This window comes from Sus scrofa, chromosome 5, assembly GCF_054392235.1.
Source record: "Sus scrofa isolate SSC_HxYL_T2T_F1_AM1 chromosome 5, Sscrofa_HxYL_maternal_Yorkshire_Landrace_v2.0, whole genome shotgun sequence".
NCBI lineage: Eukaryota > Metazoa > Chordata > Mammalia > Artiodactyla > Suidae > Sus > Sus scrofa.
In genome coordinates, this window is record NC_139387.1 from 36,005,979 (window position 1) to 36,030,211 (window position 24,233).

The 24,233-nt window shown below is 45.4% G+C and overlaps 1 protein-coding gene across 7 annotated transcripts; it reads left to right on the top strand.

Annotated features, from left to right (window-relative positions):
• The first annotated feature begins 351 nt into the window (after positions 1–351).
• Positions 352–14,774, top strand: DYRK2 (dual specificity tyrosine phosphorylation regulated kinase 2). 7 transcript variants are annotated; one of them, XM_084956310.1, is made up of 4 exons: positions 352–489; positions 898–1,089; positions 1,702–1,850; positions 9,143–14,774. In XM_084956310.1, exons 2-4 carry the CDS (start codon positions 1,041–1,043, stop codon positions 10,748–10,750), a joined length of 1,806 nt encoding a protein of 601 aa, XP_084812436.1. In that variant the 5' UTR covers positions 352–489; positions 898–1,040; the 3' UTR covers positions 10,751–14,774. The 7 variants fall into 7 exon arrangements, with proteins under 7 accessions (XP_084812436.1, XP_084812435.1, XP_084812434.1 ...); XM_084956309.1 differs by having other exon boundaries at positions 352–470; XM_084956308.1 differs by having other exon boundaries at positions 352–450.
• The last annotated feature ends 9,459 nt before the right edge of the window (positions 14,775–24,233 follow it).

Below are 24,233 nucleotides of genomic sequence, written 5' to 3' on the forward strand. Positions count from 1 at the left end.
TCGGCCCACTTTCGGGGTCACCAGGCTAAGGCAAGGCCCTCCATCGGGCTGGGTTTACCTTACCGAGGTGACCCTCGCACAATTAAGTTATTTACATGATGACTTGTGGGAAGGGGGTGGTTAAGCCACTGGGACCGGGAAGGCGGGGGTGGGGGGGCAGTATTGTTTGTGAGCGGCCTTTTAAGTTAGGAAAGCTGAAAATGCATGTGTTTGGGGGCGCTCTCGGAAGGGGAGGGCAGGGTCTCTGCAGCGATTTCGGTGGGAGGGAAGCAGCGGTAGGTTGCGCTGTAGGGAAGGCGGGGTGCAGCCGGGGCGGGCGAGGCCGAGGAGGAGTAGGGAGGGGAGGGGAGTAGGTTGTTAGCTGGGGAGCCGAAGGGAGAGGTGCAGATGGCCGGAGGGAAGCTGAGGGCGAGCAAGTGGAGGCGGCAGAGTTTTCCAGCGCGTGGAGGGGTGGCTATGCAGATGATTGGGTGGCAGGGAGGGACTCCGGTGGGTGGCTGGGTGGGGGAGGGGTGTGCGCGAGAGTGTGTGGCGCGGCTGGGGGGAGTCCGGGGGCGGGGCCTGCTTGGCAGCGGAGGGAGCGGGGGCGGGGCTGCCCTCCCCGGCCGCGCGGCGCGCGGGCGCCTGGCGAGTGTGCGCGGGGGCGCGCGTGCGCGGCCCGGGAGGAGGCTCCCGAGCGAGTCGGCCGAGGCGGCGCAGCCCGCTCCCCCGCGCCCTATGTGAGGGAATCGGGGAGGCCCGCGGCGCGCCGGGGAGGGCGAGGCATGTGCACGGGCCGGGGGGTGCTGCGGCCGCCCGAGGAAGAGGAGGACGGCGGCGGCGGCGAGGAGAGTGGAGGGCTCGCGGCGGCGGGCCCGGGCGGAGGGGATGCAGTGGACTGTGTGTGTCTGGCTGTAGCTGACGCGAGGCGGCGAGGAGGCGCCGGAGATCTGCGAGAAGGGCGACCGGGAGGCGGCGGCGGTGGCGGCCGCGAGAAGTAGCAGCAGGACGGGCGGCGGCGGAGACGGCAGCCCTGAGATGCATTTTCCTCTCCAGCGGCCATGTTAACCAGGAAACCTTCGGCCGCCGCTCCCGCCGCCTACCCGACCGGTAAGGAGGCCCGGGCCCCGCGCCGCCCTGGGCTCCCGCCCCCGTGGCCCCAGCCGGCCCCCGGGCCGGCCCTCGTGGCGCGGGAGCCTGCTGCCAACGGGACCTCGAACAAAGTCTGCGCCGCGGCGGGGCGGCTGCAGGGATCCTGGGGCGGACGGCGCGCCCTCGCCTCGGCTGGGCTCATTGTTGCACGCGGGCCCCCGAGGCTCCCCCGAGCGGGCCGGCAGGGGCCGTCCGGGGCCTCCCCCACCCGGGGCTCGGCGAGGCGGTGGCGGCGCCCAGGCTGGCGGTGCAGCCCCTGTCCCCGCCTGCAGCTGCCAGCAACGTGTGCCGCCGGCCTCGCCCCTGCCGGGCTCCCCTGAGGGGTCACGAACTCGCCTGCGCGCGGGGGCCCGACTTAACTTTGCAGCAGCCTGAGCCCCGCCCGCGGGGGCGCGCCGGGGATCCGCGTCCCCGGCCTGCCAACGCTCCCCGACCGCCCGCGTTTACTGTCCCGGCTCTGCCCGGGGGAGAGCGGGCTCCGCAGCCCAGAGGGGTGGGGCGGGGCCACGGGGTCCGGGTGACTTTCTTCCCCTTGACCCTCTTTTGTCTCCTCCCGCGCGTGGCTGCCAGGCCGAGGAGGGGACAGCGCCGTTCGTCAGCTTCAGGCTTCCCCGGGGCTCGGTGCAGGGGCCCCCCGGAGCGGAGTGGGGACCGGCCCGCCCTCCCCCATCGCCCTGCCGCCTCTCCGGGCCAGCAACGCTGCCGCCGCAGCCCACACGGTGAGATCCAGCCCGCGGGCAGCGCGAGGAGACGGGGCGGGAGGGGTCCGGGGCACGAACCCTCGGACTTGGGGGATCCTGCGGCCGGGAGAGGATATAGAGGTCGAAATGCGAGTGTCTCCACGCCCCTGGCCAGTGGCGTCTCCGGGACGCCGCCCTCTGGAACTTGGGCGAGCCCAAAGCTGCAGCCACAAAGGAAGATTCGTGGCGTGGGCCCCTCACTTCCCCTCCGAAGCCCGCCCACCCCTGCCCTTCTTTTCCTCGGCACTTCCTCCTAACTGCTTTCCTTCTCTCTTCTCCCTTTTTTTTCCGTCCCTGCTTCCCAGCGCTCCTTTTCCTGACCCGGTAAACACCCCCCCACCACCACCGCCACCACGTTGGGTAGTGGGTATTTATAGAAGCATATGTGTTAGGGGACAGCCAGGCCGTCCTGCCCGGAAAATCGATCCCCAAAGAGCCTAGGAGGCCTGGCTCCAGCCAGCAGGGAGCACTGCCAATTGTCCCCCGCGTGTGGAAGCATGTTTTATGAGTGCTACAGGTTTGAGCACAGCAGAAATTATAATTAACATTGACAAAAATACGAGCCACGGCAGCAGTCAAAACAACAAGCCATCCCCGTAGGATTCTGCAGTTGGATATTGTTCAAAAGGAAAGGGCCGGCTTCGCCTCAGAGGGAGGTGGGAAGGGCAGGGCATCTGACTGGTGCTGTGGACCCTCAGAAGGCCCAGCCGGGAGGGAGGGGAGAGCTCTGCGTGGGACTGGTGGCTGCAGAGGTCTGCAAGCCGGACTTGACTTCTGGCATGTATGTATCTGTCCTCAGCTCCCAGAGATGCCCTTGGATGGTGGCTGACAGCTTAGCAGAGGTGTGCGCTGGAGGAGGTGATGGTTTCCAAGGTCTTATTTACAACTGCATCTTGCAGAGGAATCTCCTAAGGTGGTTCTGTATAAGGGATGCTTGCTAGGGATATGGCTTTGCTGGCCAAGTGAAAGTTAAGTTCGTGTAGAAAAGGCTGTTTCTAGCCTACAGGGGAGCAGCCCTGAGGGTCATGAGTTTTGGGGAAACTTGTTTATCTGGGGGACAATTTGTGAGAGGATGGCTAGAGTGGACTATTTTCTCTTAGACCTGGACATCTGTGTACAGCTCCACAGGAAAATGTTTTGCTACAGTTTTTTCTTTCTGTCTCTTCTGACACATCTAGACCCAGGGGCTAAGAATTCACTGCACAGAAGTTAAACAATCTGCTGGGCTGTGGTTGATGGAAGAGAATCTGTCAGTAGGCTGTTGATTCTCTTAAGAGTTGAATGTGCTTGTCACTTGTCACAGTGACGTTTTAGTTGAGGAATTGCCATTGGATTTTAGGTGTTTCACTTTGTTTGGCTTGGAGTCATCTGACAATTTGGAAAATATAACATCCAGTTTTTTTCCATGTGGGTATGTAATCATCACATGACTTGGTGTGACCTGGGAAAGAAATACTTCTTGGTTGGCATCTGGATTCCAGTTTTTTTAAGAGGCTGGGTGGTGGGGGCAGGGGGCCTCTGCTTACAATCAGAGACTCTTACAACTGAAATATGTAATGAGATGACAGACAACGAAAGATGTCTACTAGAGGAAGAGCCTGTGGTGGATCAGAAATGATTCGTGGGTGCTTCTCAGGACTCCTAATAATGATGTTTGTATTCTGCTGTGGTTATCTACCCGATTTACCTGTGTGTAAACTTAACCTAAACTTTAGTGCGCTGTCCATCATTAGAGGCTTGGGTGTGAAAGTGTGAATTTGGGTTTTGGTTGTTGTTTAGGTTTGATTTTATTTGCACAACCTTGCAGACTTCCTGAAACAGGCAAGTAAAAGGAGCACAGGGTTTATCTCGTTTTGCTCCTTCACTGTACGGATGAGGAAGGAGTTGGACAAGTGAACTGGTTTGGTCAAGATTCCTCAGCCAGTTCCTATCAAGGATGGAACCAAAGTCCAGGACCTCCTGAGTCCAGCTTTAACATACTGCTTTATGTTGCTCATTCTAGGAAGTTGTATTAGTTTTGTTATACATGCAAGAATCTTTGCAGATTTCATATCCCCATGTCTTTCAGGTGTTCATAAGTTTTTAGTTTTTAATTCCACAGCAGTTACAACTAGGAAGAGCTATTTTAGAATGAGTAGGGGGAAAGGACTTTAAGGAGAGGGAAAGAGTCTTGTCACAAGCGTTTGCCCATATTTTCCCTTGTAAATGATGTAGTAGGTGGATAAATGTATGGCTGTAAGGATTGTAAACTTTGGAATTTATCTAGTGCATTGCCTTTTTGTTCGCTGTCTCTCTGGATATATTGTATAGTTAGTCTTTTTTTTTTTTTTTTTTTTTTTTTTTTTTTTTTTTTTTAATCGCTGTCCTTAAGTGTACCTGCTAGCTGTTTTGATTCCTATTAGTTTTTTTCCTTTTAACGGTGTATTAATGTGTTTTTTTTTTTCAAATTCTAAAATATCAGTATTGTATCACTTTCATAATTGTTTTAATATTTAAAGCACTGTCCAGTTAACCTGTTTTACCTTTATAAAATAATGGGAGTTAAAAAAGGATAAATAGTCCCATCTTAAAAATAGTAATGTTTGGTAGAAGAAAAAGTAGACAGTTGACTCAGGCCACACAGACGGTCAGTGTGTTTGAGGAGGAGCAAAAATTCCAATCTTTTGGGACTCAAATTCTCTTCCCAGAACAATATACAGTGTTTCTAAGATGACTTCAGAGATGTTTTAAAACACCCAGGAATGTTAGCACAGTGAAATATCTGCTGTTTTCCCTTTTATTATTGGAAGAGTTTGAAACTACCAAGTTGGCTGGACTATTGTTCTTACATAATTTCTAATGCTAAGATATTTCATGCTCAAAGAGGGCTTTTGTTGGTCTTTCTACTTTCACCCATACATTTTGGGTACCTAACAATTACATTCATTCAGTGTGTATTTTAAAATTGGACAGGCGCTATGCTAGGTAGACTTTGCCAAGGAAGAAAAAGTGAGTGAGAGGTTTTAAACATCCTTGAGTTTATGGTGTAGTCCTGGTGTATGTACTCTGGAAATGTTTGGGGTTTTTTTTAGGGGTTTACTCTCCCCTTTTTGAGATGAGTTCGTTGCACTTCCAAGCTGGATTGTGACTGTAGAATCCTGTACAGTGTTTGAGACACAAAATCCTCCTTGACTGGGGTCTCTCAAATCAATCTTCTTAACAACTGGAAAGTTTTAATGCCTCTACATGTCACTTTTAGATGTTTAGTTGATCCATTCTTCAATAGGTACTCTTTAACAGGCAAATATTAGTATCGTAATGCCTGCAAGTCTCTGCTGATGCACTGCAGGCCCAGTATCTTGTGACTTGGGTCACCAGGGACACGTCTCCATTCCCTGGATGTTAACTTCATGTTTTCTTAGGAAGGTACAAAGGTAGTTCTCAAGAATAACTCAGGTGAGAGTCAATAAGGAGTTGCTGACATGTGTTCTTCCATTCAGCAGATATCAACCAAGTACTTACTGTATGTTTGGGCTTATGTCAATAGGGACTTAACAAGATAAGAGGTGACCCCACCCTGGAATTGCTCACAGCCAGATGGGTACCTCAGGTGTGAAAACAGTGTGTAAAAAGACATAAATGTTTTACCCTATCAGTGCTCTATAAGCACCTTGGAAGGAAAGGGCCCGTTTTACAGAGGAGGTGAAAGTTGAACTGGGCATTGAAGGGTGAGTAGGAGTTTACCGTGTAGCCCTGGTTAGGAGGAGATTCTAAGCAGCATTGAGAAAGGACAGTAATCCTAGCGCTCCTTTACTCAGTATTATACTAAGCACTTGATGCATTTTACCTTATTTAATCCTCCTAATGGCCCTAATGAGGTAGCTTTGTTGCCTTCTTTTTACAGCTAAGAACACTGAGGTTCAGAGAAATCAAGTAAATTGCCCAAGGTCAAGTAAGAGGTGGAGCTGAGATTCATTTCCTGCATGTCTCATTGAACATCCCTGGACACCTAACCATTATGAAACATGGCCTTACCAAAAGCTTAGGAGTGAAAAAGAACGCGATGTCTCCATGGGTCTTGGTGAATCCGGCTGCTTATTCTCTCTCAGAGCGACTATGACAGTGGTAGATGAACTGGAAGGACTCAGGTCATATTGGCTCTTCATTTAGGACCGCATGTTCTTGCCTATAAGTTCTTGTGTTATCTATAGAAATAGGGTGCCTGTGTGGGCCTTAAGCAAAAAAGCAACAGCAGCGTCAGAGTGGTAATTTTCAGTGGTACCTCCAGAAGTACCATGGAGAGAAGAGATTTGAGGAATTCTAGACTTAGTAGCCAGGGGCTGTGTTAGGAGGCTGCTTTCCTTGTTCCAGTGAGCGACAGCTGGAGTGTGAGGTGAGACAGTGTGGCTGGAGGGGTGTGGGGTAGATAGAAATGACAGGGCTCAATTCAGACTTAGGAAGGTTGGCAGACACGGAGATAGACTGAGTGCCTTATATGGAGGGGAAGCCTTTAGTTGACTAGAAATTGAGGATTAGGAGAGGAAACAGTTTTGGTAGCAAAAGCATGAGTGGAGTGTGAACTGCTTGTGGGAAAGGCAGCTGATCTGTAGTTGGATGGAGAGGGGATCTGAAGCTCAGGAGACAGGATTGGGCAGGTCTGAGCTAAAGGTGTGGCTGTGAAGGACATCAGCTTCTAGGGGGTTGTGGGAGTCCTGGCTGTGGCTGCAGTCAACTGGGGAGAGTTACAAGGGAGTTGAGCCTGGAACCCTGTGGAAGAGACAAGAGAAGGTAGTTGGAGAGACAGGGCCATCCAGTTAATTGGCAAACTCTCTTTAGTTCTAGTCATTCAGCTTTTGTGATGGTATTTTAAATTATGCAGAACGTTCAAATTGCTATTGCAAAAACCACAGTGCATTTCTCAAGCTCAGAACGTTTTACTTTGCTCTCTGTTTAGGAGTTCCCAGAACCCTAAGGTTAATTTTGTCCCCGGTGAAGCCTCATGCTTTTGTAGCATGTATACCGGTAACATTGGTTTTTCTTCTGAAATCTCTCTGTGCTGCCCTGAAGAGAATGGTTCTCTAGGAGACAGAGATTTCTAATGTCAGGGCCTTTTATTCCCTGGTGCTTGAAAGACTGTAACGGGGAAGAAGAGAAAGTACAGAGAGTGAGGCTTGGGAACAAAAAGATGTGGACAAGCCTGTACTACTTTTGTGTATACCCAAGGCTTTCCTAATTCATTTTGATGAACTGCTCTGCCTTTGGCATAGAATGAGGATAAAATAACCTGTCCAGCAGCCCTGACAGAAGACGAGTTCACTTAGCATGCAATATCATCTATAAGCTTTATAAAAGGGTTCAACTGGAAATCTTCCAGAAATCTGAGAAATTAAATCCCTCAGTCTGTGAAATCACACTTCAGACAGGTGTGAGTCCTGTGTTACAGTCTATTTTGTTTTAGAAGAATGCAGAGAGAAAGCTCATTGCTCAGATAGTCCGTGTGTGTGCTGTGCATCCGTTAAAGGAAACTTGAAGGTCTTGGTCTGCTAGTAAAAAGCACTAGGGGAGTTCCCATCATGGCTCAGTGGTTAACGAATCCGACTAGGAACCATGAGGTTGTGGGTTCGATCCCTGGACTCGCTCAGTGGGTTAAGGATCCGGTGTTGCCGTGAGCTGTTGTGTAGGTCGAGGACGTGGCTCAGGTCCTGCATTGCTGTGGCTGTGGTGTAGGCTGGAGGCTACAGCTCCGATTAGAGTCCTAGCCTGGGAACGTCCATATGCCGCAGGTGCGGCCCTAGGAAAAGGCAAAAAGACAAAAGCAAACAAAACAAAAACAAACAAAAAAGAAGCGACTAGGAATTTCATTTTGTAATCTGTGTCATCTCACACCTTTTTTTGAATTGTGATATTACATAGGGCACTTCTACACTTTTAGTGATACATGTAAAGTCCAAGAGGGAGGATTTAGGAGGAGATAACGGAAAAAATTCTGGATGGCAGAGGACTTCAGCTAGTTGATCGTACGCTCCTAAAGGGCAGGGACTCTGCCATGTGTATGGCCAGACCTCAGCTTATACTGGCTGAATGAATGAAATGTTCATCTTTAGGATTTGGTATAAAAATCACCTAGGGCGGTGCTTTTAAGACTGGTGAGTGAGTGTCTGAGGCTGGCAAGAAGTCCTAACGGGGAGGGAGGGGATCCTGGCCTCAGAAAGAAATGCCTCTTCTACCCCTGGCCTCAGAAAGAAATGCCAAGTAGCTTCTCAGTCAGAAGGCTGGGGCTGCCTGGCTTACACCATCCTTTTGTTCAGACAGGAATGTTCTGGGATGGCATGTGTGCCTGAAATAGAAGTCGCTACTTTGTATTCCTTGTTGGAAAGCTGAGTCTCCCAGCAGCCTGGAGAAATACATGTCTTGCAGAGAGCCAAGCCATTGACCAAAGGAAAGCACAGAGGGTGGCGGGCGGTGTGTTGGGCTGAATGGCCTTAAATGGACATCCCAGTCAGTGAAGCCCAGAAACTTAAAAATAGGTTTGGGTTTACAAGATACTGCAGTGCATATCTCCACGGGAATCTTTCTAGCCTACACGCAGACTTTTCTTTGCTTCTGGATCATGCCCTTTGCTAGGTGTAATTTAGTTGGATTTCCAAGTAGGGGGGAGGAGCCAGAATCAAGACAGTACTGTTCTCAGAATAGAGCTAAAAGCTGGAGAAAGAGTAGTAAACAAGACTGACCTGGTCTCTGCCCACACGGGAATAAAGAAGCTACCAAGTGAAACGTGAAAAATGTTACATTCTGGGGGCGGGGCTGACCGGTGGGTGCTTTTCTGTGTTCCCTTTCATCTTGACACCTAGGATGGGTGGAGGGGAAGGTCTGTGATACGCCAGGCCCTGTGCTAAAGGTTAGGTAAAGAACGATGAACCAAAACGTGGTCTCTGCCTACCAAGAGCTTACTCTAAGGACTCTGAAAACATGCACAGGGAACTCTTTGTTAGGAGTAGCATTTGTGGGGTTGTTCTTTCTGGATCCCTCCTTTCATAGCCCACCCTAGCCTCTGACCGCTCCTTCTTTTCTTTCGCCTGTGGCTGTCAGCATCCCGTCCTCTCTCCCTGTCGGGATGTTCACAAGGTCCCTCCTGTGTGCACAACTCTTTCCGTTTAAGAAACCTGATCCTGGCTGTAAATACACAGCAAACCGGAGTTGGTCAAGGTGGGGGCAGGGGCCCGCATGTAAAATGTCCCTTTTGAACAGACAGACGTCTTCCCTCCAATTGATGTTTCCTTTCCGAATTCCAGATTGGCGGCAGTAAGCACACAATGAATGATCACCTACACGTCGGCAGCCACAGCCACGGACAGATCCAGGTTCAGCAGCTGTTTGAGGATAACAGCAACAAGCGGACAGTGCTCACGACACAACCAAATGGGCTTACAACAGTGGGCAAAACGGGGTTGCCCGTGGTGCCGGAGCGGCAGCTGGAGAGCATCCACAGACGGCAGGGGAGCTCCACCTCTCTGAAGTCTCTGGAAGGCATGGGGAAGGTGAAAGCCACTCCCATGACACCCGAGCAAGCAATGAAGCAATACATGCAAAAACTAACCAGCTTTGAACACCATGAGATTTTCAGCTACCCTGAGATATATTTCTTGGGTCCAAATGCAAAGAAGCGCCAGGGCATGACAGGCGGGCCCAACAACGGTGGCTACGATGATGACCAGGGATCCTACGTGCAGGTGCCCCACGATCACGTGGCCTACAGGTACGAGGTCCTCAAGGTCATTGGGAAGGGGAGCTTCGGGCAGGTGGTCAAGGCCTACGACCACAAAGTCCACCAGCACGTGGCTCTGAAGATGGTGCGGAACGAGAAGCGCTTCCACCGGCAGGCGGCCGAGGAGATCCGCATCCTGGAGCACCTGCGCAAGCAGGACAAGGACAACACCATGAACGTCATCCACATGCTGGAGAACTTCACCTTCCGCAACCACATCTGCATGACGTTCGAGCTGCTGAGCATGAACCTCTACGAGCTCATCAAGAAGAACAAGTTCCAGGGCTTCAGCCTGCCTTTGGTTCGCAAGTTTGCCCACTCCATCCTGCAGTGCCTGGACGCTCTGCACAAAAACAGGATCATTCACTGTGACCTGAAGCCTGAGAACATTTTATTGAAGCAGCAGGGTAGAAGTGGGATTAAAGTGATTGATTTCGGCTCCAGTTGTTACGAGCATCAGCGGGTCTACACGTACATCCAGTCCCGTTTTTACCGGGCCCCGGAAGTGATCCTGGGCGCCAGGTACGGCATGCCCATTGACATGTGGAGCCTGGGCTGCATCCTCGCGGAGCTCCTCACTGGTTACCCCCTCTTGCCTGGGGAGGACGAAGGGGACCAGCTGGCCTGTATGATTGAACTGCTGGGCATGCCCTCCCAGAAACTGCTGGATGCCTCCAAACGAGCCAAAAATTTTGTGAGCTCCAAGGGTTATCCCCGTTACTGCACTGTCACGACTCTCTCGGACGGCTCCGTGGTTCTCAACGGAGGCCGTTCCCGGAGGGGGAAACTGCGGGGCCCACCAGAGAGCAGAGAGTGGGGGAATGCACTGAAGGGGTGTGACGACCCCCTTTTCCTTGACTTCTTAAAACAGTGTTTAGAGTGGGATCCTGCGGTTCGCATGACCCCTGGCCAGGCTTTGCGGCACCCTTGGCTGAGGAGGCGGCTGCCAAAGCCTCCGACGGGGGAGAAGACGTCAGTGAAAAGGATCACCGAGAGCACTGGTGCTATCACATCCATTTCCAAGTTACCTCCACCTTCCAGCTCAGCTTCCAAACTGAGGACTAATTTGGCACAGATGACAGATGCCAACGGGAATATTCAGCAGAGGACAGTGTTGCCAAAACTTGTTAGCTGAGCTGAGTCCCGTCCCCCCCACCCCCGCCCATTGCTGGTAATTCTGAAAGATACGACATTGCTGAGCCTTACTGGGTTGAAAAGGAGTAGCTCAGACCTGTTTTTATTTGCTCAATAACTCGACTCATTTGTATCTTTTCAGCACTTATTTTAATGTAAGAAAGATGTTTGTTTTGTTTTTATAAAATACATGGGGACAATGCTTTAAGTTTTTATACTTTCTGGAGCTGTTTTTGTGTTCTAAAAGTACGATGAGCCTTACTGTATTTAGTGTGGCAGAGTAATAAACATCAGTGGCAGGCCATTGATTATGTCATGACTGCCGCGCATCCGCAGATTGGTGTCAAAGACATTCACTATGTTTTCATGGTTCATAGTCTCTTCTCCCCAGGGTGATTGCTTCCAGAGTCGTCCCCCCCATCCACACTCCAGGTTCATGCACAGGTGTAGCCTGTCCTGCTTCCATTCTCCCCAAGTCGCCCTGGTGGGAGTGATGGTGGGAGGGGAATGGTCAGGACAAAAATGATATTCTAAGAAAAACTGCACCTTAAGAGGTTTCCCCCACCCCACCCCCTCAACTAGTGCTCAAAGACAAAAACATAAAATCCCCAAAGTTGAAATGCCCAGTTAGCATTCAGCCCTTCTAAAGGCCGGCCAGGCCTACCCAGTGGAAAAATGGAAATGTGTGTTCCTCTAAATTCTCTAATGTGACCAGTGAGCTCTTTTGCAAAGAAGCCTTGTTTAACAGAATTGGTTGTGCACCTAAATTTAGAAATGCATTTCACGAACTGTTCCTCCCTTCTCTTTGCTTTTCTTCCTGCTGTTCCTCTTACACCCCACATCTGTTGCTTGCATTTAAGTTTTTTCTTCCTTTCAATATACATCCCAGACTGTTAATACAGAAGAAAGACATTTCAGCTGAGATTATGACCATCGTTGTATATTTGAATTTCCGAAAGGACAGCCTAGCTACTTAAGATGGGGATTTCCATAGTTCCAAAGAGGTTTAGCAGATTAGAGTGAGTTTACATTTTTTCAGGTGCCACCGTAAGGTTCTCTTAGCCTGGGAAAGCATCAACTCTTTAAAAGAAAAAGAGGGTTGAAGATCCTCTTCATGGACAGAAATCACTGTGCTTGTTCAGCAAGGCTGATTTTAACAAATTCACAGGAGGAAGAGTCGAGTCTCAAGTTAAATGATTTGACTTATTCTTTGCATCATTAGAAGAACCACAGAAGTTGCATTCCTCTGTTTTATTTTACTTTCATTTGGATTGCACTGATTGTTTTTGTGGGAATGACACTTTACCTGGAAAAGTAACTGCGAGTGAGGTAAAAGAATAGTTTCTCCTCCGAATACTATATTCTTTTCACAGTGAAAATTTCAGTATTTTATCACTAATGTATGAGCAGTGATATATATCAATTTCAAGGCACGTGGAAAAAATTTTTTTAGTGTGTGCAATTTAATATAGAAAGATTTTTGCCTGTTTGGACAATAGGTTTGGGGTAGTATAAATTAGGATCAATTACTCTTTTATATGCACAGATATTATTGTATTGCCTGTAAATTGATTTACAAGTACTTAAAGCATGGTCCCCAGTGAGGCCAAGAAAGTTTCCGGTTAAGTTCTTTTAATATTAATCCTACAGTTTCTCTTACTTTGAAAAAAAAAAGTCAAAAAGTAGTTTTGAGCAAAAGACTTGACTTATCTTGAGGTTTTGTCAGTTGATGGTGGAGAAAAATGCTCAGGAAATACTACAGATATTTGCCAAAAAACACAGTAATAAGATTAGCTTATTAATAAGATAGTGATGTTGGTATTTGCTTTACTATTTAAGGGCGTCACCGATAAATTAATTTATACTTGTAGAAATTATAGCTTCTTTCCCCAAATTCTTTAGCCTGTTGTACACATTTCTGTGTAATTTGTGGAAGTGCAATAATACATTAGTAAGTTGCATTTTAAATGATGCTCATGTGATGATGCTCCCAATCAGTGGCTTATAGAGCTTAAAGATTGTGTATTAACTATTCCAATTTTGGCTTAAAGGCATAAGAAGCGTAAGACTTGGTGTGGTGGCTTTGTAAAACCACAAGCCTCTTTAATGAGGGTTCGTGTCTTTAAGTCGTTAAAATATAAGCAAAAACAGAAAGGCTGTTTTCCCCTTGCAATGCTCCTCTTCCGTATGTACTCTCAAGATTTTCACTTTTGGGTTTTAAGTATGTGAACCTGAGCCTACCATTAATATGAATTTCCCTATAAAATGATTATACATGTGAAAATTTATAAATGGACTAATACTGCTTGTCTCCTCTCCCACCACATAAAACTGGTTCTTTAGATGCCAACAGTGCATTTGTGACTGTCTTTATTCACAAATGTAACCGGAAACTTTTAAGCCAAACTATACTGTGTAAGCGCTACGGGGCTTCCCCTGACACCGCACCCCCTAAATACAGTAACATTTACCTTATTCACCAGAGCCACCATGTTCAGTGTTTAGTACTAGAGCTGCTTTTTAAAAAATGCTAGCTTCATTATAATGTCAAAAAAAAAAAATACTGCATCGTGATTTTCAAACAAACGAATGAAGGGCTCTGATAGGCTACTCGGAGTTGACTTGGAAACCATCCTTGGTCTCACAGGTTACCATTGTCTAGGGATGTCTGAGCCGTTTTCAGATTTAGGAATAGCACAGTGTCGTCTTGTCTTTGGTCGCGGTCTCATCTGGCTCCGTTTCTTGCACCCCCAGAGCGTGCATTACCACTTCAGTGTATTGCCACAAGAGTGAAACCACAGTGATGCAAGGCAGTGTAGACGAACAGTAGAGGAGAAATTGTGCCCTTAGTGTTGACAATGTGCCTTTTGTTCTGAACGCCATGTTGTAGGGCTTGCATTTTTTGACCTCTTTAACTCTTTGAATACTAGACAGTAAGGCCGGAACCCACCTCTGCAAAGATCCATCTATCTGTCTTAAACATCCAGTTACTCACAGGCCTTAATAGAAACCATAAGGCGTGAATCATCGTCAGGCACGGAGAAAGGTAACCACTGGTTAGTTACACAGGGACTTCTTAGGTGTAAGGGGTTAAAGATGGTCTCTGTTGTATCTTAACATCAGACTGATTTTTTAAATGATATATTTTTTGTTGTTGTTGTTAGGCGAATGACACTAGACAAAAATCAACTGTATTTGTAAAAATTTACCTCAGACCATTTAATTTTATAGTGTGATTAATCCCAGGGCATTTGGTATGAACCAAAGTGCATTCCTTTTCTATGTGCCTGGCTCTAGTAAGGATGGCCAGGGATTTTTACTATTTGGGTGCAAGGCACTTAAGCCACTTTTAAACTTAATGGGTGGTTTGGAGTCATGTGGAAGGACTCCATCAGAATGTTAGGAGACACTTTAGGCATCAGTAGCATTGGGCCATATTGGAATCTTCAAAGTGTGAATTATTTTGAAGAGCATTCATTTTTGTAATTTTTTTCATCAAGAATATTCTGGTAAGCAGAAGACTTTTTAAAAAAAAACAATTGATTGGTTGGTACAGGTTTTAATATTGCCCAACATAATGCTGTGGTAGCATTAAAAAAAAAAAAGTATTTGTGAACTCTTTGTTTCTTAGGGGCTTGTACATCTCTCTGCTATGGACATAGATTAAAATTGTAATTATACTCAGCTCAACTGCTACAGTTATGTCTAGGCAGTGGCTTGGGTTTTTATCGAGCAACAACTTAGACACGTGACTGTAATATGCTGCAACTGTGTGTACTGAAAATATGTGAAAATGGTTGAATGTGGACTGTGTATATATGTATGTAAAAATTTCTGTGAGATGCTGCTGTCGCCACTTAACATGAAATAATGTTCTAGTGGATTTTAATCCCAGTGGCCAGTTCTATGATACTGTATGTATTGTACAGCTGATGACAGGAGTAAGACTGTTCAGTGAATATTTGTTAAATTTTATTGTCGTGGCCAGAGATAATTTCAGAATAAAATTTTAATGTCCTACCTTACTTTTCTCCCCTTTTCTAACTATAATTTTACTCCTGATCTATTTCTGGTATTACTCTTGGTCTGGTAGCCTGGAGAGAGTTTAGCATACAAGTATTTTTCAGCAATCACTGATTTTTTTTTTTAATTTGTACCATATAAATGTACCAATTCCAAGTAAGACAAGTTTTACTTGGTAACTCTTGCTTTTCTCATATTCTGTTCTTTTACTTTTAGTATTTCAGTGTTAATTTTCCTTTATAGAGCCCCTGCTATGTTCTCTGTCATGTAGATCTAGTATCTTGCTAGAAATTGGGGAGGGGGAGGGTTGTTTTTTTTGTTTGTTTGTTTTTTAACTTTCAGGTTGCTAGTTAAGCTGTGGGGGAGCAGAGTCTAAATTATCCCCTCCCTGCCCCCCAGCCTTCATTCTTTTCTGGTACACAAGATCTGGTAAATTATTCTCATGTGCTTTTCCTGACTCCCCCATATGCTTTTTAATGGTTATGCTTTTGCCATTGTACTTGGTGGGCTCTTTGGTTCACATTTTTGGGAGTTTTAACGGATCCTTTTGTCATGACTGGATCAGAAAATAAGGCCTGTGAACTGCAACTGGCTCATGATTTGTCAAGTTCAGTTAATACCAAGCTAAGAGTTTACTCACAGATGACAGCGAGCAGATGCTCTGGTAATTTGTCAGACATTGCAGGGGTATTATGTAGACAAATATTTCCCTCTTGTGGAAAGAACTACCTCACATTTTTATTTACACCCCTCCTGCCACTAACAGCCAAAGAATTACTTAGTGTGGCTTCCTGCAGCAGAAGTGGGATTTGCTAAAACAAGGGCATACCGCCGGAGTTCCCAATCCCGGACTTGGTCTCATCATAGCCTAGGCTAGAGACTAACACAGTTACTTCTCAGAGTTCTTACCCAGTGAAAATATAGCAACCGAGAAACCCCATCTATTTAGGTTTAAATTTTTAAGAGATGTGCATTATGAATAAAAATGAAAGTTGATGTTAAAGCAGCAATTTAAATTTAAAATAGATTGTTCAGCTCTGGCTTAGAACAGATTACAGCTCCCAGTCATTCTCTTACCACCAGATCTTTTCAAAATTCTTTCTTAAATTGATAGCTGCTCTATTCTATTTGCGTTTCTATAACTTTTTCCCTTTTGGAAAGGCACCAGGCAGTTGCCTTCAAACTAGCACCGGAGGATGGTCCTAGCTAGCACTGGCAGTGGTCTTTTAGAGAAAGGGAAATTAGTTTGATTAGTTTTTGCTTTGGGAAGAGAGCATTGAGATTGGAGGAAAGGGTATTTGTGACTGTGTTTCATTGTTTTTAAAAAGTTTGAATTACACTGTGTTTCCTTTGGGCCATTAAGCAAATAAACAGTTGTCATTAGAGATACTGAACACCATCCAAAGATGAAAAATGACTTGTCTTTGTGTTACATGTACAGAAGAAAATTACCTCTTGCAAAGGATTTGGTTGATTCGGTTTGATTTTGACTTAGCATTTTGCTGTGGTCACATCTTTAATATCTGTGCTACATCTCATATATATGGGAGGAGGGGACATAACTGCTGTTCCTTTGCTTCTTAAGGACGTTTAATGAGCAAACTAATGAATTAATATTCATTCCTCCAAGGAAAGTTTTCATTTCAGGAGTATTAACTAGTCATCTATAATAAGGAGCAGCAGGCTATGTAATACCTCACATGTGTTCCACAGCCTTGCTCCTTAAGAAAAAAGCCTCCCAGATCTCAGTGTTGTATGAACATCAGTTCAGCCTTATACATCCCTGTGAGGTATAATTACCCTCATTTCACATTCGGGGCAACTGAAGTGACTCGCTCCAAAGTGACTTTGCAAAAACTGCTTGGGCCTCGGGTTGTGATCCGATAAAGAACTTTGGTCTTAGGCAGTAAAGGAAAATCCCTAATTGTGCATCACAACCAAAGATTTAGAAAGGGGAGAAAATTTGAGCTAGCAGTGGATATTTCTATTTGAATTAATTGCGTATCAGTTTCCAGGATTTTTTTTTTTTTTTAAGGTGAGAAACTATGAGACCAAAACACACACACATAAAAAAAAAAAAAAAAAACTGAGGACTGGAGCATCTTAGTCTCTTTAGCTGCATCTAATAACTAGAATGCATTGTGTACATGCCCCTCAGTTAATTTAAGAAAGAAGGACGTCTCATATTGCCATATGTGGAGAGATTAAGAATGGTAGCTTTAGTCTTTATTTTTTGTTCTGGAAACGTGCTTTTTACATTTGAATGTATAAAAATATTTTTTGACTCTTCTCAGGGATCAAAATTTAAATTTTACTGACTGTAGCGGAAGGTAAATCTCTTAAACTTACTCAGGTTTCCTCTCTTTTTGCCTCCATATTTAAGAAAACATAGAATGCCTGCCAGGGAAATATTTAAAAATCAGCATTCCAAATACAATTTAATAATACCAAATTGTAAATAAACCAATTTTACAAACAAAAATACTGTGTCTTTCCTTGCTTTTTATCCCAAATTATTTCCCCTTCTAAGTTTGAAGAGTTTTAAATAGACTATTTCTTTACTCGTAAAAATGAAGTGTGTTATTTGCAAAACCAAAACCCATAAGCAGGCTCAGTTCATTTAAATAAGAGCTTATTGAATGGCTTTCAGTTGTTTTGGGGACCAAGGGGGGGATGTGATTAGTGTCTAAGCAATTTACGTAGATTTATAGGAAAGAAGTGGCTAAGTTTGGGCTAATTTGTCATCCTTTTGTCTGAAGAGGAATACCCAACCTAATTTCCCCTTTTCCTAGAATTCACTTCACTCGAATTTTGACCTGAGTAGGCTTAAATTTAAAACACAAAACAAGAAAATCCCTAGACATCCACCTTATTAACATCTATCACAGATGGCATTCATTTGTCAAATATTTATTAAATGCCTAATATTACTTAAGGACTAATGATACAGATTGGTGGACAAAACAGACATAGTTCCTGTCCTGACAGTTTTGGGAGTGGTTGGGAAGGCAAGGCATTTATACAAGTAATTATATAAACAAATAATTGCAAATGTAATAAGTGCTATGAAGGAAAGCAGGTGGTGCTGAGTGTGTGGCTAATGGAAGGGGGAGCTTGTGTTGTCTTGTGTGGATCAAGAATGGCTTTCCTAGTGAACAAAAGAGCTTTTGAGCTGAGGAAGGAGAGCATGGGCAGAAATGCTGAGCTAAGGAAGAAAGGTGTGTGTGAGTGATTAAAGAAAGGTCCTTGTGGCTGGAGCTTGCAAGAACCACGGGAATAAGACAATTTGGTGTGACACGAAGCTGGGGGGCTGATGGGTTCTCAGACCTCCACCTATGGTGCCAAGCCGTGTAGGTGCTGTTAGAGACTTTGGTCTTTATCCTATGTGCAAGCAACCACGGGATTTTAAGGAGGAAGATGCCACGAGTAAATGGGCTCTTGCTGGCTGTCTAGCAGCATGTACTGAGAAGGGTCAGAGTAGATGAAGAAAGACCAATGGAATGTGTTCGCAAGAGATGGCCAATGAGACAAGAGAGCAGAAATGGAGATTTGAAAAGAGGATAAATTGGAGGGCCTTTTAGGATGCAGAAGTATTAAGGTGGAAATAAGTGTGGTGTTTCTTTGTGCATAAAAAGCTGTTGCTATGTCTGATTTGCTACAGTGTGGCGAAAGGAATTATAGTATCTGATTTGTTGGAGAAAAGAGAAGGGAGGAAATCTGCGCCTTTGTTTACAGAGGTATTATGAAGTACTAGTAAGCTATTTATCTCTTGCTGAAATTTGAAGCCTTTGAGTCAAATCTCATTTATTAATTCAATTAAATTTTTTCAAGAAATTTTACATTTAAACATTTATTAAAAAAGGAAAAAAAAAAAAAAAAGATGGGAAAAGGGGATTGTAGAGATCAGCTAAGCCAGATTTTGCCCCAAAGACAGCTCTCCTCTTGGTTAGGTTTCCCTCCCTCCTTCTTTCCATAGAAATTAAACATTTACCCTACAAGGCATCTGAACACACCAAAACAAACCCCCTCCCCACCCTACCCGCCCCCCCCCCAAAAAGGAGGAGATAGGTCCCTGGCCTTCAGGACTTTATATTAATTGGGAAGACAAGAATAGGCAGAAAACATTAAACAATCTGAGAACAATAAAAGACAAAATTCTGAGCAAGGATAGAGTATTTGTGTTGCTGCTGGATTAGAAAAGCTTCAAGGAGTTGGTCTCTGGCCAGGTCTTGATGGAATTCTGACTGGTAGAGAGCAAAAGGGCATTCTGGAAGAGAACTGCTCTAATTAAGGCATGTCATATATCATTCATTCATCTGGTGATCCAATATTTATTAAGCAACTCATATATGAGATTTTTGGCATACTGCAAGGGGGTAGACTGGGGTTTTTGCAGAGTAAGGACATGCAGGATAATTCTTTTGGAAAGGTGAAGCCATTTGTCTTGTGGTTTCCTCAAAGAAACCACATTCTCAGCTCACAGCCACTAATAACTGTAACCAAAAGGCAATGATTCTCCCCCTTCTCTTTTCTCTGACAAGGGTGCCTTTCCTAATCTGTGCTGCTTCCTACGGGCCCCAGCCCAGACCAGATATTACTTCCTTCACAAAAGCCCTTCTTTACGTGAGCTTGGGCAAGGTGGCCCCAGCTAAAAAGCTCACACTGGCCATCATTTCTTAGCGTCTGGAAGGAAGTGTTGCAGACTAGAAGGTGGGTGGACCTGAGGTGAGGGGGGACCGTGGAATGTTTCTCCCTGCTTCCCTCCATCCTACCCCCTGGGCGTTCCCTGCAAACCCATCACCTCTCTCATCTGGAGATGCCAGTTTAGTCACGGGGGTGGAAGTTAACCAGATAATCAGGCAAATGTCAGCTATAAATTGTGAGACGTGCCACCAGGAGGAAGTAGCTAGATGTGGTGAGAAAGAATACTGGACCAGGAGGTCAGCAGAGTAACACCAGCCACCCTGCCCTTCTCCCCACGATGGCATCCAAAGGATGAGGGCACCTCTGAAGCCCAGGGCAGGGCAGGCAGCTTTGAGCCTGGAATCTGGGCAACAAAGGGAAGGAGATGAGAAGAAAGCAAGGTGAGCCCATGGAGAAGGCTGCATGGACCACTGAGGAGTTGGGAATTTGTTCCGATTGCACCACGAAGCCACTGAAGCATTTAAAGCAGTTTTTTAAACAGTCGTGCTGGTTTCCTGTGGAGAAACACTGGGAGGGGAGCCAAGTGGAAATGGCGAGACTTCAGGAGACAGTGGTCCCCTCACTGCCGGAGAGAACTGAGGGAAGGCGTGTTGGATAGGAGCAATAGTGGTCGCAGACCCTGGGGTCTGTTGAGGCAGTGAGGTGAGGTGGGCGTAAGAGACCACGCAGGTTTCTGAAGGTACCCCGTGTGTGGTTATTTTTAGAACCAGAGCAGTAGCATAGATTGAAAATAAATGTATTTTAAAATATGACTATGCACCCATTACAACCGAGTCAAAGGCTTTTAGTGACAAAGGTGAGAGGACTATTTGCCTATAAAATCCTAAGTTCACAGATGCGGTTTAATGACTCTATTAAGGACTTTTAAAATCACTAAGGAAAACATCCTGATAAATTTGTGAAAGAAATGGACACATGGCATGTTTGAAGATTTTATGTGAGAAATGTAAATCAATCAAAAAAGGCATTTAAAATTGTAAATCAAACTGTAAATTAAAGCAATGAGTTGTGTGGTTTTGTTTTTGTTTTTTGTTTTTTTTTTAACCCATGAAGTATCACCAATTAATAAAACAACAATCCTCCATGCTAGCAAGGTATGGGGTGGCACAAAACACTCATTTACTGCTGCTGGTCTGTAATTAGCAGAACCTTTCTGAAGGGCAATTTGGCGACCTGCAGGAAGAGCTTTAGAAAATCTCACTTGCTTTTTACCTGACAGTTCTACTTCCAGAACTATGTCTCAGAATAATCCATGATGTAAACAAAGATTTAGGTACAGGGATAATCATAATTATATCTAGCAGCACAAACTTAGGGGAAAAAAAAAACCTTGTGTCCATCAACAGAGTATTGCTTAACACCTTAGGATACATTTGTGTTTTCACAGACAAAATGTTCACATTGAAATATTAAGCAAAACACTCCCCCCCTCCAAAAATAAAATAGGAAACACAAAACTGAAGGTCCTCTCCTCCAAAAGGGGCAGAAGCAGAGGGACGGCACAGGAAAAGCTATGAGAGGGACCTAGACCCGTGTGTTAGCAGGGAACTAATTTTATAATTTGTAAAACATTCTTTTCCATTATGGTTTATCACACGATATTGAATATGGTCCCCTGTGCTATACTGTAGGACCTTGTTGTTCATCCATCCTATAGGGAACTCATTTTAATTTTTAGATTTTTTTAAAATCCATTTTCACAATGAGCATTTACATTTTAATACGTTTAAAAACTTAAAACATTGTTTAAAAACAATATGTATAAAGGAAGGAAAAAAGAAACCAAAAGGAGATGGCTATGGACCCTGTGAGCAGAGCACTTAAATAAGGAGAGGAAGCCCACTTCCTGAGCCTCACAGACCCTTCCCTGGACCATTTCTGCTCCTACCGCTTGCTGTGCTCTCTCTCCCAGTTTCCACCACCTGGAATGTGGTTCTCCTTCTCTTCTTGGCCTGGCTAATTCCTACCATCTTTAGGTGTCAGGTACCCACGCTTCCTCTGCCCTCCTGTGCCTCCTGAGCCTGGCGGAGCTGCTCCTGCAGTGGTCTCTGTAATAACCCCAAGGCCACTATCACAGACCTGCTGTGTCCCTGTTAGGACTGGTTTGACTGCTGGCCTTTATGTTCCATGAGGGCCAGGACTGTCTTTCTTGCTTACCAAGCTATCCCCAGGGACTACAATAGAAGTTGGGGCAAAACAGGACCTCAGTATAAATTCTTGAGTCGTTTTTTGGTCTGTTTTTTGTTTTTAAGTGCTTGGAGAGGGTCAAAGAGAGAGAGAGAGATGTACAAAAGTTTGCAAGAGAGTGAAGGAAATGGAGTGTGTTTATCAAACAGCTAAGGAAGAAGCCCGTGTGAAGAAATGGTGTGGAGGATGCACATCCACTCCCAGAGGATGGCAGTGAACATGGGTGGATGGAAAGATGATTAGCACAGGTGGATTGAGCAAGATTTAAAGGAAATCTGATTCAGCCACCTTCTCCTTAACCTCTCCAATGCCCCCTTCACCAAACTAGTAAAATGGGCAATTTCCTTGACATTTCTTTGAAGCCTTCCAAGATCTGGTCTCTTTCTGGCTTCATTCGATTCCATTCTCCCCGGCTCAGTATACTCCAGCCACACCTCTCTTCTCCCTGGGTTCCCTGAATATCTCAGTCTTATTCCTGCCACAGGACCTTTGTACTTCCTGCTCCCTCTGCTGAAATACTTCTCCCTTCTTTGTGTGGTGCTTGACTCATCATACCACTCATTAGAGTTGACTCTGCCTGCTTAGATTGCCCTTCCCTGACTACCCTACTCCCTTGCCCCCATTCCTAGTCCCTCTCCGTCATATTACCCTGTCTTATTCTCGCTAAAGCACTTACCAGTATCTGGAATTATCTCATTTATGTATTTAATGGCTGCATATTGTCTGTCACCTTCATTAAGCATAACTTACATTAGAGTGGAGATCATGCTAGTTCTTACTGCCTCTGTATTTCCTATTCCCTTAAATAGTGCTTGGCCCACAGCAGGTCCCCCACAAATATTTGCTGTTGAGAGTAAGGTCTATGTATGTTTGGAGGAAGTGAGGAAGATGGTGCTACAGAGGGCAAAATTAGAAATGTTATATGCCAGAAAAGCAAAGAAGTATCATTTCTTAAGGCCAACCTTGAATTCTGGATAGTGGCTACCTAGAATCTTGCCCTGGGACTCTGAAGTTTCTCCAGGTTCATAGGAAATAATGCTATGATTGACTAGCACTGTCTGCCATGGGCATAGGAAAGTTTTGGTGGTGATCGACTAGTACTGTCTGCCATGGGCATGGGAAAGTTTTGGTGGTGATTGACTAGCACTGTCTGCCATGGGCATAGGAAAGTTTTGGTGGTCCGACAGACCTTTCTGTATTCCAGTTTGCACTGCTTCAATTCTTGTCCTGACACATGGACGTTTTGTTCAGGATATGGCCAAGACTGATCTTAGTTAATGTTTAAGTGTTTAGTTTTCTTTTTTCTTTATGAAACAATATAACATGAAGAGCATAAAATGCTTTTTGTATCAGTTTGGTGTACTTATTTGTCCTCTAATAAAACATTCATATACATGTGTTTTCAGTGGCATGGGAGAAGCACAAAAAAGTATTTCCTTGTTGCCATGATCTCATTTCTTTCAGACTTTCATAGTTGGATCTTTTGAGTGATATGAGAATGGTAGATAATTCTTCTTGGCCAGCAGTAAGGGACAGTCTCATAGAGAAGACAAGGAGAAGCTGCAGATCTTCATTCTTAGGATCCTTTCATGCTTAGGATCCTTTGAGGCTTGGAATCTGCAAATTTCTTACTCCCTGAGCTAATCATTTCTTCTTGAGAACAGTAAGGCCTTTTATCAAGATGGCCACATCCCTGTATGTCCTGACATGCAAATGATGAGTAATGGGCCTAATTAACCCAGTGACCATGATGACCAAAAAAAGAGGAGTATGCATAAGTGAATGAAGTTTGCCTGCCCTGGGAATTTGGACTTTTCAGAGGCACGCTTCTTTGTATCAGATAGTATGCTCCGCTCATTTCTTGTCTTTTTCATGCATCAAGCTATTTGGAGGTGTGCATTTTAAAACCCAGCACAGAGTGCTTGACCCAGACCCTTCCCCAGGATCTGCTCAGCACACACCATTTCACAGTGTTACTTCTGGGTACCCACAAGTCATCACAGTGTTGCAACTGTGACAGCCCCAAGGTTTAGAGGGTCCAACACCCCTGCCACTTCCACCTTCTCCTCTAAGTGCTGGCATTGATCTGCCCCTGAGCCAGTGCCAACGAGAAAGGAAAGCTAATCCTGTTTGAAAGTGGCCCAAGTATTAACTACAATCACTTTGGGGCAAAAGGCCAAAGAGCCCCGGTCCCGCACAGTGTCCTCCTTCTTCCTGGCACTCCCTGTGATCAATCCCACCTTTGCTCCCTCATTTGACCTCAGGTGCATATCACCATGGTGGGGCTGCAACTCAAAGTACAGCCCTGTGGCAGGAAGATGAATGGCTCCACCAAACACGTCCGTGTCCTAATTCTGAGCGCCTGCAGGTTTATGAGACGACATAATGTTAGGGACTGAATTGCATCTCCTCTACCATGTTGAAACTTGTGATATTGTGATATGATAAGAACTATATATTTGGTTTTAGTCTCCAGTTTCTGACAAAAGAGCTTCTAAGACTCTTGGAATCTCCACAGTAATAAGAACATCTTTTTGTATGCTAAGGAGATGACTGCTCCCCCCCCCATA

Coding starts and splice junctions, on each gene's coding strand:
- DYRK2 (XM_084956310.1), top strand. CDS start 1,041: ATGTTAACCAGGAAACCTTCGGCCGCCGCTCCCGCCGCCTACCCGACC. Junction 1,090..1,701: donor TCCCGCCGCCTACCCGACCG/GTAAGGAGGCCC, acceptor CGTGGCTGCCAG/GCCGAGGAGGGGACAGCGCC. Junction 1,851..9,142: donor CTGCCGCCGCAGCCCACACG/GTGAGATCCAGC, acceptor TCCGAATTCCAG/ATTGGCGGCAGTAAGCACAC.